General features: G+C 43.9%; 1 protein-coding gene across 2 annotated transcripts in view; it reads left to right on the top strand.

The window, feature by feature from the left end:
* Positions 1 to 6,701, top strand: part of NUP93 (nucleoporin 93) — a 73,659-nt gene extending 66,958 nt beyond the window's left edge. For both annotated transcript variants that reach the window (XM_033157461.1, XM_033157462.1), the window contains 3 exons: positions 1,343 to 1,426; positions 3,470 to 3,598; positions 6,470 to 6,701. In XM_033157461.1, coding sequence (XP_033013352.1) covers positions 1,343 to 1,426; positions 3,470 to 3,598; positions 6,470 to 6,580 — 324 coding nt within the window. In that variant the 3' untranslated portion in view covers positions 6,581 to 6,701. The remainder of the gene's footprint in view (positions 1 to 1,342; positions 1,427 to 3,469; positions 3,599 to 6,469) is intronic.
* Positions 6,702 to 16,759: the final 10,058 nt, after the last annotated feature.

Here is a 16,759-nt window from a genome sequence, read left to right as displayed (position 1 = left end):
CCTTACAGCGGGTTGTGGGCAATCTGTTGCTGGACTTCATCTCTCATCAGCCCTGACCATTTGCCATGCCAGCTGGTGGGAGTTGGGATTCCCCATCCATGCTCTGCAAGCATAGAGCCAATGCTGGCAAATGTACTTATGACTGACGGTTGTGAAGCCTGACCTGAAAGTTGTTAAAATGCTACCAGGTCAGAGGGTAACCAATGAGCTACCTGGGTGGATGGACTCTCTCCAGTGTCTGAGCAGGCATCAGAGCCCACAAATCCTTCTGAACTACAGTCTCAGGTGTCAGCACTAATCTGAATGCTCCTGGTTCTAGTCCTTTCCACTCCTAACAATCTCTGGTGCTTTATATACCAAGGTATACTTTCTTGGAATATGGAGATTCTGCTTTTGGTTGTCATGTCTAGCTCCTTTTAGAAACGTGGTCTTCCATGAATTTAGTTTAATCCTTTTTCTTTTTAAAAAAAGCCACCTGGTTATCACAAACAGTAGTCAAGTAGGTAAAGCTGATTTGGGACTGTTCCACTTCAGATGGCAGGTGGGACTGAAGGTGACACATATTTTAATGTTTTTCTACATTAAAAACAAGAAACAAACTCCTAGCTGAGAAGAAGATGGATTCCAGTTCTTCCCCTTTCTCCATAGTGTGCTAGTTTGCTCTGAGCTGCAGGGAATGAGGGAGTATTTCAGTATTTCGGATTCCCCTGAAGTGGTTCAGACAGTTGTGCCTTCCCAACTTTGTGCCTTTCAGGTGTTTGGGATTGCAGCTCCTATCAGCTTCAGCCTGGCCATTGGGGAAGGCTGCTTTATCACGGGATAAAGTGATCAATATTCATTACTCCACCTTGGGCTATGAATGCTCTTTGTTTGCTATGCATGGGGGCGGGGTCCTTCTTAGGCATTTACTTGAACACCTTTTAAAGAGCAACAAAGCCCTGATGTAGCAACAGTACAAACACTATGAAGATGCTGCTTTTCTGATGACCACCAGGAACTTAAATGAGAGAATTTTCCTGATCTTAAGCCCAATAAAGGGGACAACTGAGTGGTCCTTAGCACAGTATTTCTGGTGGTAGATTTGCATAGTTTAAAGTCCTGTTACATGCTAAAATTTGACAATTAGTATGCGCTCACAAGGTATGTACTAGGGTACATACAGAAGTTTGGTTCAGAGCTTAAATTAAACTGTATGCACTCAGTGCAAAAGGAGAGAGAGAGTGTGTGTGTGTATAAGGAAAAGTGGCTGAGCACAGAAGAAGATATTGCACACACAAACTGCCTGCAAATTGTCATCTCCCTTCACGACAGTCCATTGTTAACTCCTGTGCTTTCGTTACAGATCATCGAGCAGCTGAAACTGGTCCCCCTGAGTCAAGAATATGTGGAGGAAAGAGTAGCAGCCTTCAGGAATTTCAGTGATGAAGTAAGCAAGCCACGGCTGTTTGGTCCTTCCCCTTTTCTTCCATGAGTTGCGCACATCCAGGCACCTCTGCCATGGGGGTCTGCAGATGCTGTGCTTGGGGGATTCCTTTCCTATTCTCAGGATACATCTGCCTGCACTTGCTCCTCCAGTGCCACTGACAAGGACAAGTGTGCAATCAAACAGGCGCTGCATAGTTCCTGGCAGTGAGGATCAGTGAGTGTCAGGTGGGGGCTTCACCCATGCCTGTGTCATTCTCTGTGATCGTCCTTATGTGCTGCCACACCTGACATGCAGCTGCTGCAGGTCCCAAAACATGATTCCAAATTGAAGCTCAGATGTATTTAGCTGGAAGTAGGAAAAACTCTCCTGGAGATGCTGTAACTTAGCTTCTTCTGCCACCTTGAGAGAGGTGGCATCATTCCCCTCCAAAACATAATTGCTGTGTTCCAGAGTAGCAAGAGGTCTTGCTGTTGTGGGGTCCCAGACACACAGTGGCTCACCTGAGCAGGGAATGGGTTCCCCCTTTCCCCTCAGTGCTGTGAAATGTTCTGCATGCTGATCCCCATTTCCCAGCACCAAAGGGAGAAAGGGGAAGAGCTGCCTTACTTGTGTACTTAATTTCATGCCGGAGCATTTGTTTTGGGTCAAAGATGTGAACAAGCTCTGTTTGCACTCTGCATTTATGTTTGAAATCTGATGTCCCAGCATGATACTGGGTTGGGGAAACTGCTCAATCCCCATATATTGATTCTGTTACTGTGCCAATTTATTATGGAATTTTTTTTTTAGGGAAATATTTATTTTGTTGTCAGGTTGAGCCCCCTGCAAAACACAGCCTAAAGGGGACTGATAACATCCTGATGCCTTTCTGTCAATAGTAATATTGTTGGGGTGGGTGGCAAATCTCTTCCTCTTGCTTAAGGAGGTGGAATTGAAAGTTACCTCCAATCTTTCAAACACATCTTAAAGAGAGCTTGTCGATAAGGTAATTGGTTCATGCTGCAAAGTGAACTTGGAAATCAAAAGACTGGATGGATGAATGGCAGCCAGAGGAAGTGGAGAGGGGTTGTGTTTTGTGTGTGTGTGTGTTTGGCTTCTAGCATCAGAACATATTGATTTCCTGAGTCATCCATTTTGTCAGCTTTCAGCCAAAAGCTGCTTATCATTCATCAGTTGCTTCTGGGCTGCTTGGTCACAAAAACCAACACAGCAATTTGGCATTGTGGGGCTCAGCTCCTCATCAGTACACTAATCCTGGCTCAAAACTCTCGCCCTTCAGTGAAAAGATGAATTTCCTGCGTCTCATTCCTTTCTGATTAGTGAGTGAATGAAGTGTGCTTTCTTCTTGACCTTTTTTTAAAAAAAGAAAAAGAAAAATGAACACATCCAATTTTACCCCAACCTTATTTATCCAAGGCTTAATTCTGGAACCTTATTATAGTATCAGCAATTGGTTTCTATCATCTACTTGTGCAGCAATTCTTAGTTTACAAGAATGTTTTAAAATTCTTATTTCTTAGTTTATCATTTATCTTAACTATTCTTCAGACTGTGCTCCAGGGAACCCCAGGATTTCCCTTGTCTGGGGTTCCCCAATGCAAAGTTCAGGAATGATAGATAAGATTCCCTAAAAGACATCTTGCCCCTCCCTGCCAGTCTCCCCATGCAAGATGAAGCTGCAGGAGGGTGTTGGATGCCTCCACAAGGGCATGTTCAGTTCACCCATGGTGTGTGAACTGGAAAGGATCTACAGAGTGAGTTGCAATAGACCTACCCAGTACCCGACATAAACTGCATCTGCACCCTACAGCATGTCCCAGATCTTTTGCAATTTGCACAGGGAAAGCTGGGAAACTGTCCATTGATGACATAAGTATGTTCCTGTGTGTCTAGTTTTCTCTAGCTTTAAGCCTTGTTGGTTGAATGTAGTGTATCAAGAAAGTTCAATACCCAGTTTGACTACCTGCGGGGCACAAATTGACCCTTGGCTCCCTTCCTTGTCTTTCATTCCTTTTTGCATTTTATTTTCCCTTGTTTTCACAGATCAGACACAATCTGTCAGAGGTCCTCCTTGCAACAATGAATATTTTGTTTACCCAGTACAAGAGGTTGAAAGGCACCAGCCCAGCCACCCCTGCCAGGCCCCCTCGTGTCATGGAGGACCGAGATTTGGTAAGCTTCTCTTCCCTCAATCCCATAAGATGCTGTGTAGGTAAGGGATGGAGAACCTGTGCTCCTCCTGATGTTTGCCTCCGGCTCCCATCAGCCCCAGCCAGCTTGACCCAATGGTCGAGGACGATAGGAGCCATAGTCCAGCAACATTTACCTGGAGAGCCAGGTGATCCCCCTTCTTGCTGTAGGCAGGTAAAAACAAGACTAATCATGGTAGGCAATGTTGCAGGCCCAGGGTGTTAGTTATGGCATTTATAATAACAGTAATAATTATATTTTATTACTGCTTCACGGAGAGAGAACTGAGAAATTACAACTATCTTAGCGAGGCACACGAAAAGATCCCTGCTCCAAATCAAATCCTATCCTTGGACCACACTGGCACATGTGAATGCTAAGAAAGCTTCCTGAGCTTAGATGCCTGTCTTGAAATGCAAGCCCACCTTATTGTTTTTTGGGCCAGGATAAGCCTGCTTTCCTTTTACTGGGGAGGCAGACCAAAAAAGTGAATTGGCAAATGTCATACCATGAATACATCTGAGGTTTGCACCTTTGGCCGTACTGGAAGAGTCCTCTCTTTGGAAACTCCCATTCACAGCAGGGTTTAGGCCCATGGAAAGGTCCCTTCCTCTGTGCATGTGGATTATTGTTTCATGGCATACCCTTGTGTTCACACAACTTCACTCCCTTTCCTTCTTTGGAAATGGGACCCAAAGGAGATGCTTTCCTGTCCCATATGCCCGCATTGTGCTCAAACCTTACTAATTTGGAAGTTTGGAAACACCACCTCATCCACACTTGACTCTTTTTCTGCCTGTTAAGTCTTGAATCAGATGGAAATCAGTAAAAGGTAGTACTAAGAGAATACAAATCCAGCCATTTCAGTGTCATTTCAGGTCATAACATTGCAGGTCATTGCAGGTTTATTTGCTTCGGGATTTTTACTGGTGCCAAAGGGCATTCTCATGCCCCCTTGAGAAAGGAAAGGGAAAGTAATTGGCACTGAAGGTATTTGGGAGGTACCAGCGGAGGTATTTGGGTGGCTCCTGCTTTTGATTAAATAATTTATAACAAATGGAACACCTGCACCTCCAGGCCTCCTTTAACCTCAGTAGAGAGGGCAACAGCAATTCAGTTCTAAATTGTTTTCCACAAACAAGGACGGGAAGAAAGGGGCTACACCAGCCGTGCCAATCTGTCCCCAAAGGCCTTTGAGGGCAATGGTATTTTCAGTCTCCAAACAGAGCTGCATCATCATAATCGTCTACTGCTTATTTGTCTAGAAGTTGCTCATAACATATTATTTTATTTCATAAAATTTATATACCACTTGGTTTAGATTTTAAAAAGCCTTCAGATTCAAAGATTACAGAGAAATAGTGCTGATGGTCATCTGCTTTCTGATGGCACCTTGCACTGAAATGCCTGATGGCAACTCCCAGTGGCATCATGTAGATATTAAATAGCACTGGTGACAGGGTAGTGCCCTGTGGCACCCGATAGCATAACTGCCAAGGGGCCCAAAATAATTCTGCTAATGCTACTCTCTGGACTTGGTTCCTTAGGTAGGACCAGAGCCACAGTGACACAGTGCCCCAAATTTTCATTCTACAGAAAACCACAGAGACACAAGCAGGAACTAGGTCACCTTCCCCCGTGCTGTCCCCTGTAAAGTTAATCCATCAGGGCAACCAAGGCCAATTCAGTCCCAGGTCTGAACCCAGATTATTCCAAACTCAATCATCTGTGTCATCCAGGAATGCCCCCAGCTAGCTCACCGCAACCCTCTCCACCACCTAACCCCCCCCCCCTGGTCTTTCCAGTTCAAGGGGTCCAGGGCTGATTTTTTTAAGGAGCTGCTGCACCACCGCCTATTTCAAGGCAGTAGGGGCTGTCCCCTCATGCAATGAAGCATTAACCACATTCTGGATCCAACCAGCCAGCCCCGCTCTTGTTAGATTTAATAAGCCAAAAGGGACAGGGATCAAGAGGGCACAGGGTCAGACATATTGCTGCCAGTACCATTCAACTGCCTGCATTAGCTGATACTGATCCCGCAACCCATCTGGCATTGGGTACTTCATCAGGAAGTGCAACACTTGCACAGTCAAGATTTCTCTGAAGTCAAGTGGCTTTATCCTCAAAGTGCATAGCTAGTCAGTCTCAGCAAGGGTCCTTGGGTGCTCCAGAGGTCCCTCCCCCAACACAGGAGTCAGTAACTGCGAGACCTTCTAAAATAACTGCCAGCTGGGTGTTAGAGGATAAGGAGTTTTTGTGAGGCGGTAGTTCAATTAATTCTGAACTATTTCTGAAAGCTTATCAGAGCAAACTTGGCCCTCCTGATGTTTTGGGACTGCAACTCCCATCATCCGGACCAGTGGTCAGGGATGATGGGAATTGTAGTCCCAAAACATCTGGATGGCCGAGTTTGCCTATGTCTGAAGCATATGGTCACTTGAACCGCACATTTCAACTCTGATGGAAACAGAGCCCAACACATGTTTATTTGATACTTTTATAACCAAACTTAAGATATCAGGGGTTGAACCTAGACTTTCTACATGCATAGAAGGTCCTCTGCCAACAATTGTGCTCTGTGACCTTTGCTCTTCCTCTAAGCGCAATGTTACCCAGCCCCCACAGATTACTCCCGGTTGCACTAAACACATACATCTATTTCTGGGAGAGAAAGTGTCAGCCACACAAGCTGATGGTCATGTTGCTTTGCGGTCTGCAGATTCATTTTTTTTTTTGACATATTTTGAATTTAGATCTGTCCACCCACCCTTTTCATTCTAAGAAGAGTCTCTCACCCAACATCCATCTCCAGTTAAAATATAAGTCAAAGCGTTCTGTTTCTGTGCTTTGTAGAAACTCCGATCTCAAGCTCGGGCACTGATCACCTTTGCCGGCATGATCCCCTACCGAACCTCAGGAGACACCAACGCACGGCTGGTGCAGATGGAGGTCCTCATGAACTAGGCGCCTTGGGAAACCTGCCAGATGCTGTTGGTACCCTCAGTGGGCGGCCCAGTTTAAGTTGGTTTTTTTTGCTTTTTGTATTATGTACTTTGTCAACCACAATAAATTTTTTTGGTTTATATTTGTTTTGACATTTTGCTTTACTTTTGCCATTATTTATGTTCACTTATTCATTTATTTTGCTTTTTACAATATTTCTTTGTTTCGAGAGGTGGGGGAAGGGGAAAACTCATTTTAATGAAGGAGCAGGATCTTTGGAGGCAGGTACTGTGTCTTTTATTTTAATTCCTCAGGCAGGGGTCACCAATGTTTTTTAGTCCATGGGCACATTTTGGATTTTTAAGCAAGTGCCATAGGTATATCCCCTCCCTGGACATTTCTCTCCCCGCATCAACCTCCCCCCCCCCGCCCAATCCCTGGGAGACAGAAAAAGAGAAAAGTGTGTGTGCGCGCACACACACACACACTTTCCCAAGTGATCTGGGTAAAAGTTGGAACTAGCAAATTTAATCCAAGCCTCTGAAAGGGGAAGTGGGAAAGTGTCGCTCAGTTTTCTCTTTCAGTTCTATGTCCTTCTCAGGGAGAAACAGATTACCATTCTCACCACCTCATGAATGGGGTGGGCAGTAAGATAAGGTTTAGCTTAGATTTTGTGGGTGTCGGGAAAACCTTTTTGTGGGTGTCAGGGGAAAACCTGTTGCACTTATGAGCACCATGTTGGCAACTCTTCTAGGAAATTGGTGAGGCTTGATTTCTACTGCTGTGAGATGTGTTGGTCCTAAATTATATCATATAATTAACTCTTACCTGCACTGGCTGCAGGATATTTGAATCCCAAAGTGCTCTTGCACAAATGACATACCCACTAGCTGAAGCCCACCCCCTTCTTGTAGCACCCCCCCCACCTGTGCATCTCTGGTGGATCTCCCAGCCCTCAGGGGGTGGCTTTTCAGGGGGTACAGAGGATGGCAATGTGAAGAGGGGCAGGCAGGGACTCCTTGTTACATGAGTAGAGTCCCATTCATGCATCCTTGGGTTCAAGCCATCCTGCTGCTTAGGTTCTGCAGCATTCCCTCGCAGGCAATGGCATGCACTCCTTTGGAAAGCAGGAAGGTGCAGTTGAATACTTCTAGAGCACGGGTAGGCAAACTAAGGCCCAGGGGCCGGATCCAGCCCAATCGCCTTCTAAATCCGGCCCGCAGATGGTCCGGGAATCAGCGTGTTTTTACATGAGTAGAATGTGCCCTTTTCTTTAAAATGCATCTCTGGGTTGTGGGGCTTGCCTGGTGTTTTTACATGAGTAGAATGTAGTAGTACTTTATTACGGTCGACGACCAGCACACACACACACACACACACACACACACACACACACACAAAAAGACACATACAGAATGTGTGCTTTTATTTAAAACACATCTCTGGGTTATTTGTGGGGCATAGGGATTTGTTCATCCCCCCCCCCCAATATAGTCCGGCCCACCACAAGGTCTGAGGGACAGTGGAACAGCCCCCTGCTGAAAAAGTTTGCTGACCCTTGTTCTAGAGGCTGTTTAGGTCCATGATTCTCCAACAGTGAGGTCATCGTCTCCAATTTCAGTGTGGGAGGCAGCGTCCTCCCTGCCTCCTCATAGTCTAGACCTTGTGTCTAGACTTCAGTGCTTCTGTGGATCAGGAAGGTGTATAGTGAAGCTATAAGAACTGCCATTGAAAACATCAGCATCTGGGGTTCAATTCTTCCCCTCCATAAGATATAGCACAACTGGCTTCCAGTTGATCCTGGTAACATCTTCATGCCAAGCATTTCTCCACTTCTGCTAGTGATCCTGAGCAGGGAGGAATGCTCATCCCCATGACATTAGGACTCAAGGTAAGTTACTAACCTAGTGCCCCCTGAATGTTTAGTAGGTGGAAACTGTAGTTCGAAACATCCAGAGGGCACCAGATTAGCAAAGGCTGTTCTACCTATTACGGAGGGAAGGGAGGGAGTTTGAGGTGGGGCTGCCATAAAAAAGCAGGATCCCCACTTCATAGAGTTCCAGAGTTGGCTTCTCCCTTCTTTGTGGGTGTTCATGGGAAACCCAGAATCAATCAGAGTATGATTAAGCAAATCAGCCTCAACTTCTCTGTTGGTTTTGTTTATTTAAACTATATCTTAACCACCTTCATTAAATGATTCCAGGGTAAAACACAAGTCGGAACATACAAATAGATTTTAAAACCAACAAACTTTGCAAAATGCAACGAGACAAAAGCAAACAGAAACCCAACAAAGCCGGAGAGTGGAATAGGTGCAACAAAAATCACTTATCTACAGCATGATTTCTTAATCCGCTGCTTTGTCATGGCTTATTCCAAAAGTGATTTTTTTTAAAGGCAATAACTGAGAAAACATAAAGAAGAGGGGGAAGGATGAGATTAAGAACTGGAGAGAATATGATAGGAATTCCTGAAGGGAAATCTGTGCGAGTGCTGTTGGTGCCAGTCACAGAAAGACAGTTGTGTATGGAGTGACATAATACAAAATGGCTACCACGCCTAAAAGAGCAGAAAAAGAGACAAGTGTGCCACCCGAATAAATGGAGGTAGAGATGCCAACGCCAGCCTCTGCCACTCACAAACTATTTGCCATTTCCTTTTTTCAGAAAGTGGGGGGACCCTGGCAGCCAGTGACATGGAAACATGTTTAAGGGGGCCTGTTCAATGGAGGAGAAGTTGAGATAGGACAAAAAGCTTCTGGCAGTGTGGATTTTGGAGGAGATATTTACTGAGACCTTTCTGCAAATGGCAATTGCTGCTGGTGATCACATTGGTGCCCATAGGCACCATGTTGGTGACCCTTGGCCAAGAAGTCATGGCTGTGTGGCAAGTGACTGTAAGTTGCTAAACCAAATCACATGTACATGCATGCATGCATGCATGCATACATACATACATACATACATGGGTATCCCAGGTGCACAAGAAGTTGCCTGGAGTAGCCATCTTTTAAGGAGTGCCAGTCAAACGAGACGGAAGGGCCAGCCCCAAGATCACTTGCTATGTTTCAGATGATGCTGGGCACAGCTCTTGGGATAATACGATACAGGCCCTTGCAGTGTCAGGTGTCTTGGGTCAGCCTTGCACACCCCAAACCACATTACATTTTTACAGTAAAACCTCACCATTCTTTAAAGGTGGACAAGTTTATTGAGACATGAGCTAGGCAACAGCCTATGTAGGTGCACTGGGGTGGGTGATGAAGATGATGGACAGACAGATACCCACACAGGTCAAGGTGTGCAGGTAAGGTGAGATGAAAACCCAACTGCAGTACCTGTGAGTCAAAAGCTGCTCAGAGCTTGAATCACAAAGGATCAATAAACCCCATAGCTGGGGTCAGTTGAGGATTAATTTCCATGACGCTCTCACGTGTGAGGTGATTGGTCTTTGTAGGAGAAGACAGGCCTAACCCATGATTTAAGTCCTGGTAAAATTGAGTTGGATCTGTCAATGAGCCCAGTGTGTTGAAAACTCACATTTGTGCCATTTCTACTGTCAGGAAAAGGGCAGCATAATAGCCTGGGGTTGGAGCTGGATATTCTGAGCCAGTAATTTATTGTAGTCCAGCTCCCATTGGGTTTTAGCAAAGGCTTTGAAATAATGGCTGCTCGTGTTCCATAAAAATTATGCTAAAAGCATTTAAGATAAATGCAGAGCTAAACCAACTTTGGGTATCTCATAGTAACTTGTTTCCGTGATGAAATGATTCAGGGTGACATCTGACTAAATCATTGTCAAATTGACCTGTTGAAAGCAATGGATTTAAGTTAGTGTTGACTAATAGGCTCTTTAATAGGTCCTTTTGCAAATGGAAAAGGACAATTAGACATACACACACTATAGATAGATAGATAGATAGATAGATAGATAGATAGATAGATAGATAGATAGATATGCAATAAAATTTATATAAAAGCAAAACACTGCTAGAATACAAACCAAAATTAAAATATACATTTACAAACTGTTCAGGAAAAGAAAGAAATGTTTGCTTCCAATCAATCAACAAGCAACTATCTCAAATCTCAGTCTGCAAATCTACCCACTCTTTTCTGTTGATTGGGAAATATTAGGATTACTCCATCCAGTAACTCAGTACCAGTATAAAGGGAACAAAGGGAGGGTGTTAACTTATTATTTGCATCTTCCATGTTTAAGCCAGAACTCCTCCAGGTCTCCCCCCCCCCATGAAGCTAATTCTCAGCTAATAATAATTTAGCAATAATGTACGTGTGTGCCTTTCAACCCTATGCGAATTACAGCTAGCTCCCAACCACCTGATTTCAGTAAAAACTGGCAAGCGGCACTGGTGTGGCCCCTGTCCATTGAGACATCACAGGGCAGGACTGGTTAGTGTGGATTGAACTAGTTAGCTCAGCTTTGCACAGCCTGCTACTCTCCAGATGTTGTCACACTGGAACTCCCATCACCCCCCACCAGGCACTTCACTGCATGCTCATGACAGCAACTTCTCTCCTGATGCCAAACAAATGAAAAATGCTTCTTTAATTTCAAAGATGTATGAAATTATCGTTCAGTCTCTCTTCTAAAATGTTTTCTATGCATTTTTTAGGGAATGGGCACCATGTTCCTAAGGTCTTATAGTAAATTTATTCTGGCACAACATCTCCATGGTGGCTGGAAGCGGATTTGTGTCACCTGACTGTCCTCATTGGAGTTGGGAAGAATTTGGTTCTCCCATTGGCAAAAGGGAATTGGGAGGGTCATTTATGCCATGGTAGCTTAAAGCTGGGCATGATGTAGCATCCATTTTCTTTATTTCAACCATTCTAAGTTTAATTTTAACCATATTGAGGCTAATAGCCCTAAAACTTGCTTCATTCTGAGAAATTAAGAGACATCCCTGCTTTAGGTAACAATCTTGTGCATTTGGTGGACTGGGCACAATCCACTCATAATTGAAGCCCTTTTCAGGCCCGTTGATTTCAGTGGGAATCAAACGTGTGCATAAATCTCTCCCGTTGAAAACAATGCAATGCCAAACTGCCTAATTCTGAGTGGGTTGTGCCCTTTCTCTGGGGTAAACCCCACAAATATCAATGGGTTCAAATAAATGTTCATAGGATTAGGCTGGATATTGATGGAGGTCAGTATAATCAGCAAAGGAAAGTTGGTGGGTTCGGAAAAGGAAATATTAAAGATTGCTTCCTCCTTCAAAAGGTAAAAGGTATGGAGATTTTGTAGTGCTGTTAAAAACAAACACATATACTGAATAAATGGTAAAAGGTGGATGATATCAAAAGGAATTGACAGTTTTAAACATGTTGTTTTTATCAGCCACTGTTTTTTCCAACTTCTGTACATGATAATGCGGCTGTGTGGCTCACTTTGCAAAGGACAGTCTTTTGCTGCTGTTATTAACCATTTTTTAACTTGACTTTTCCAAAATCAAAAACAAATACAACAATATACATTACATCATAATAGTAGATGTAAGGGAGTAGAATAGCTGGAGGACCAACCCAGTGCCCAGACACTCAAGCAAATACAGCTGTACTACATCAGAGAATTTCCCATTTTTCTTGTGGTTATGGTCACCTCATTTGCTGCAAGTTATGTTCTCTGTCTACTGTATGATTGGGAGGGGTAGACATCTCCTTCCAATATTGAAGTATTAGTGGTTTAGCCACCACAAGTACCCTTAGAAGCCAGCTCAATTGTCCCTCTGTCAGGTTCCAAAGGACTGGTACGTAATTCAACAGAATATTAGGATCCATAAATCTCATGGTGGTGTTCAAAACCATATTCATGGGGCTGATGACTTCTGACCAAAAGGACATTCCTCTCCTTGAAGGGCCTTCCCCATTCTAAGTTCAGTTTAAGGATCAGAAAGGAAAGCTAGAGAAACCTTGAAATTGTCCATCAACAGTTTAACTCCCTGACAGACTGATCTTCCCCAGTATGATGAATGACGTGGATTTTGTTCCTGTTTAAAGACGGTGGACTGTATCCAATTGAATTGTACTCAGTTCATGCCCACTAAAATTAATTAAATTAGTTAGGTGTAGAATTAATCTATTTTGCTTCTTGTTGGTTGTCATCATTGACCTGTTGCTTGCATTAGATCCTGTGATGGGCCCTGGGGTCTGAATGAATGAAATTGCCTAAGAAGAAGAGTAAAAAAATGCAAGTGTTTTGAGACAGCAAGCTGTTTTCCAAGGTGGATCAGGAGCCTGGCAGCCCCCAGCCTGGAGTCATGGTATCGTTGCTGCAGCTGGTGTTGTGAATCAGGCCGACAAAAAGCGCATCTTACTATCCGGCTATTTCACTACACCAGGGTTGCATCATACCACTTGCCTTCCCTACGCATCCAGCATCGGAGAGGCTGCAGATTCGTTCCAGTGTCCTTTCCATTGACTCTCTTCTCTTTTGCCGTGGACTCTCTTCCCAACGCAGCTGGGATGTGAGTTGTGAAAATAAAGCTGCTTCAACAGCGGATGTGTGCGTATTTGTATGTGTGTGTTGCTTCCATGATATTCTGAATGTGAAAACCATGGACTGCTCTATATCCAGGCTTTGGAGAGCTGCTGGACAAGGGTGGTCGTATATCCTCCTTTTCTGCGGATAGTCCTCTATGAAGGGCTGCCTGATAAACATCTGGTTTAGATATCGCTAAGGAGAGAGAGCAGGACCATCAGCTTCTGACACTTGCATCACCTGGTCAAAGCCTTCCACACTAGGGGGAGATGGGCTCTATTTCTGTTTAGAGTAATTATTTCCCATTGCGTGTCTGTGCTCTTTAAAAGACACCTTTTAGGCACATCTTTCTCCATTTTGAGGAGGTGGTGACAATGGTTATGGTGATGCGCAAGTAATTCCTGACTCCCTGGCTTTGCTGTTCCACTGTTTCCCCGCTGTGCTGTGAGCAGCTTTCAGCTGGGAGGTGCATGCCACACCAGAAAGTAGATAGAATTATTCAGGGAATAGACCACAGCTTGGAGGCAGAGCCCAGGCACTGTACACAGGAGGTCCCAGGTTCAATCTCTGGCACCTCTGCTTTAAAAAAGGACAAATGAACAAGTAATGGGGAAGACTTCTCTTGGCCTGAAACCTTTGCAGTGGGAGGAGTTAGTACAAGCCATCGTGGCTATGTTCCATCTCCATAGCTATGTTCTACCTCCAGTGTCAGAAGCAGTGTGCTGGGAACCACAAGTGGGGAGAGAGCTGTTGTGTTCAGGTCATGCTTGCAGGCATCTGGTTGACCACTGTGAAAACAGAATGCTGGACTAGATGGGGCTTTGGCCTGATCCAGCAGCCAGGCTCTTCTCACATTCTTGTGAGTGTGGTTTTCCCCAAAGCCCTAAATGAGACCAGCCCAGCATTATTCTGGATTTCTCCCCCTGTCTCTCCAATTGGTGTCTAAAAGCCAAGTCCCAAAGCTGAATTGGCCCACCCTCTGAAGCCAGGTGTAATTTGCAAAGGCCAGTTCCATCTGTGAGAGCAGCCTTGGTTTCTCAGTGGTTATCTAAGTGACCTTGGAGACATGAAAAATTCAGCCATGCAGTTGTAGCAGTTCTCATGATGGTGGTGACGAGTGGGGAGAGGCTGTGTTTGTGGGCTGGTTCTTTGGTGTCGTGGGAAGTACTGTAGTTCAGTGGCAGAGCCCCTGCTTTGTATGCAGAATGTCCAAGGTTCAATACCCAATGGCCTCTTCAGGTAGGGCTGGACCGGTGGTCTGACTGGTATAAGGCAAGGGTGAAACAGCAATGCAATCAGTAACCCCAAGTAGGAACTTGCTAACACAACAATCAGGACTCCTTCATAAAAACTTGCACAACACAGTAGCTAAAATATATCCTGTTTAAAAAAAAAAATCAATCAAAAATAAACATAAAGCCTGCTGCATTCGACAAACACCCCGGAGGAACAGCAGAAAACATTTTCCCATTAACCTGACAAAATGAGTCACAGTGCTGAATTTCAAGTGGCTTTTCCGGAGTCAGAACTGAGCTTTATGGCTGGGCTTTGACTGGCTGTCTCTCGAGATCCTTATCTATCATTGCTTTTAAATTGCCATGTGACTTTGGAACTCAAGCCTCCCAGTGCGATGGGCAACAGCAATCTCACTTTGCATATTTTCCTGGCAAATTTTCTTAACTAGGAATGCTCACAATAGGCTATCCAGTATGCTCCGGAAATGAAACATTTTCAACATCACTGTTTTACTTCTAAAGGTGGTTGAAAATTGCTGGAGGAGGAAGAAGAGGAGGATATTGTTATTATTATTATTATTAGTAGTAGTAGTAGTAGTAGTAGTATTTGCATTAATATATCACCTTTCCTCCAAGAAGCTGAAGGCAATCTACATGGTGTCTGCTCCTTCCCCATATCATCCTTACAAGAACCCTATGAGGTTGGTTAGGCTGAGAGAGACTGGCCTGTGCTCACCCCATGCCTGAGAGCAGGATTTGGGCCTGGTCCTCCCTATTCCTGGTCTGATACTAATGGCAGCGCCACACTGGCCTTAGAATGGAATGGGGGAGGGAATGAAGCTAGAGCCAAAACAATTTTGCTCCCATAAATTCTTAGAATTCTCCACCATAAATTTTGATAGAATTTCCCAGCTGTACTCTAAATACTGAACATTTTGCTGAATGTTTGACATCTTGACTTGAAATTGCAGGGTACTTGATTTTAAACTAGGCAAGTTGGACTGTGCTTGGGCATTTAAGATCTGAAAGCTGACCTGCAATGGGAAATGACGCTTCAGAGGTGATTTTTGGTGAGAATGGGTTGTTGTTTTTGCAGAGAAGGATTAATCCCTCTTCCCGCAAATTGTGGTCCCATTCAGGACTGGTTCCCTCAATGACTTAAACATGGGAGGAAAAACAAGAGAAGCACGTTTCACATTGCATCCAGTTTGGCTTTTAAACTATAGCACAGAAAATGTACTTGTTATCTTTCCTTTCATATCTGCTGTTTATTTTAATTCTCTCTTTTAAATCCATTGTTAGATGTAAAGGGGGAGGCATTTGAAAATTGTAATTTGTTTTATTATATTTTCCTACCCTTTCTTGAAGGAGCTGAGCGCAATGTGTATGCATTTAATCCCTTGTATCTTCACAACAGCCCTGCGAGGTAAATTAGGCTGAGAAACGGTAGCCAGTACAAGGTCACCCAGTGTATTTCATGGCTGAGTACGGATCTGAACCCAGGTCTCTCCACTCTAGGCCCAATCCACCAGGCAACAATGAAACTGACTTTTCTAGTTCACTTGTTCTTTATCAGAGTTAACCGTATCACAATATTAAAATGTTGCTGAAACTTACTGTGTTTTTATTAAACATTTCAATAGTGAACAAATAAAGACCATTTGCTTGTTTGTTGTTTCTTTCCTTCCATTAATCTTAACTTTTCTTATATTAATGTTACAAGATCTAAGGATTTCTGCATCTCCTTCGGTAAGAATCATTGCATGGCTGTTCTGATCTTATCTGCCTTATGACACTTCCTTTCCATCTGCAGTCCAATAATTTGCAATGAAATGGGTCAGCGACTCATATATCTGTGGCATAAAGTGAATTTAAGAGCTTTGCCACAATAACCCCCTTTTAAAAACAGACATTTGTGATTAGGAAAGTGATGGGGAAATGCAAAAAACAACAACCCAAAAGTGAAATAATGGTCAATTGAAAGGAAGACATACAACCTTCATGGAAAGAAATCAGGATAAGTGTCCGTTGCTGTGTAACTTCCCTGCAAACAAATCAGGGCAAATGCTTAATAAGCCTCCATGGTAAGCTTTGTGCAAGCAAATCAGGATGAACACTCAGCCAGGAGGTCAACTGGAAGAGACCCTCCAAGGACATGCCTTGCCTGACCCAATTATAAAGGAAACACAATGTACCCAAACAGTATGAATCAGAAAAGTATCTCCATTCCAGCGTCCCACCAATACTGTATTTTTAGCTGATCTGTCCTCAGGACTTAATTCAAAATCTGTTATCATAGACTTGATCTAGAATGCGAGTTGGCGAGCAAGTCTTTAGCAATCCCTCCAGGCTACTCTTTTCAACAACCAGCTCAGGATGGTTTGAGCCAATCACTTCCCTTTGTTAAGAGTTAACTGAGCAGGAAGTCGGCCAGTTTTTTCTGGTTTCATGGGGTATAAAGTTT

This window comes from Lacerta agilis, chromosome 8 (assembly GCF_009819535.1).
Source record: "Lacerta agilis isolate rLacAgi1 chromosome 8, rLacAgi1.pri, whole genome shotgun sequence".
In the NCBI taxonomy this organism is placed as follows: Eukaryota; Metazoa; Chordata; class Lepidosauria; order Squamata; family Lacertidae; genus Lacerta; species Lacerta agilis.
Note: the sequence above shows the minus strand (reverse complement) of the source record. Positions and strands in the feature narration are given on the sequence as shown.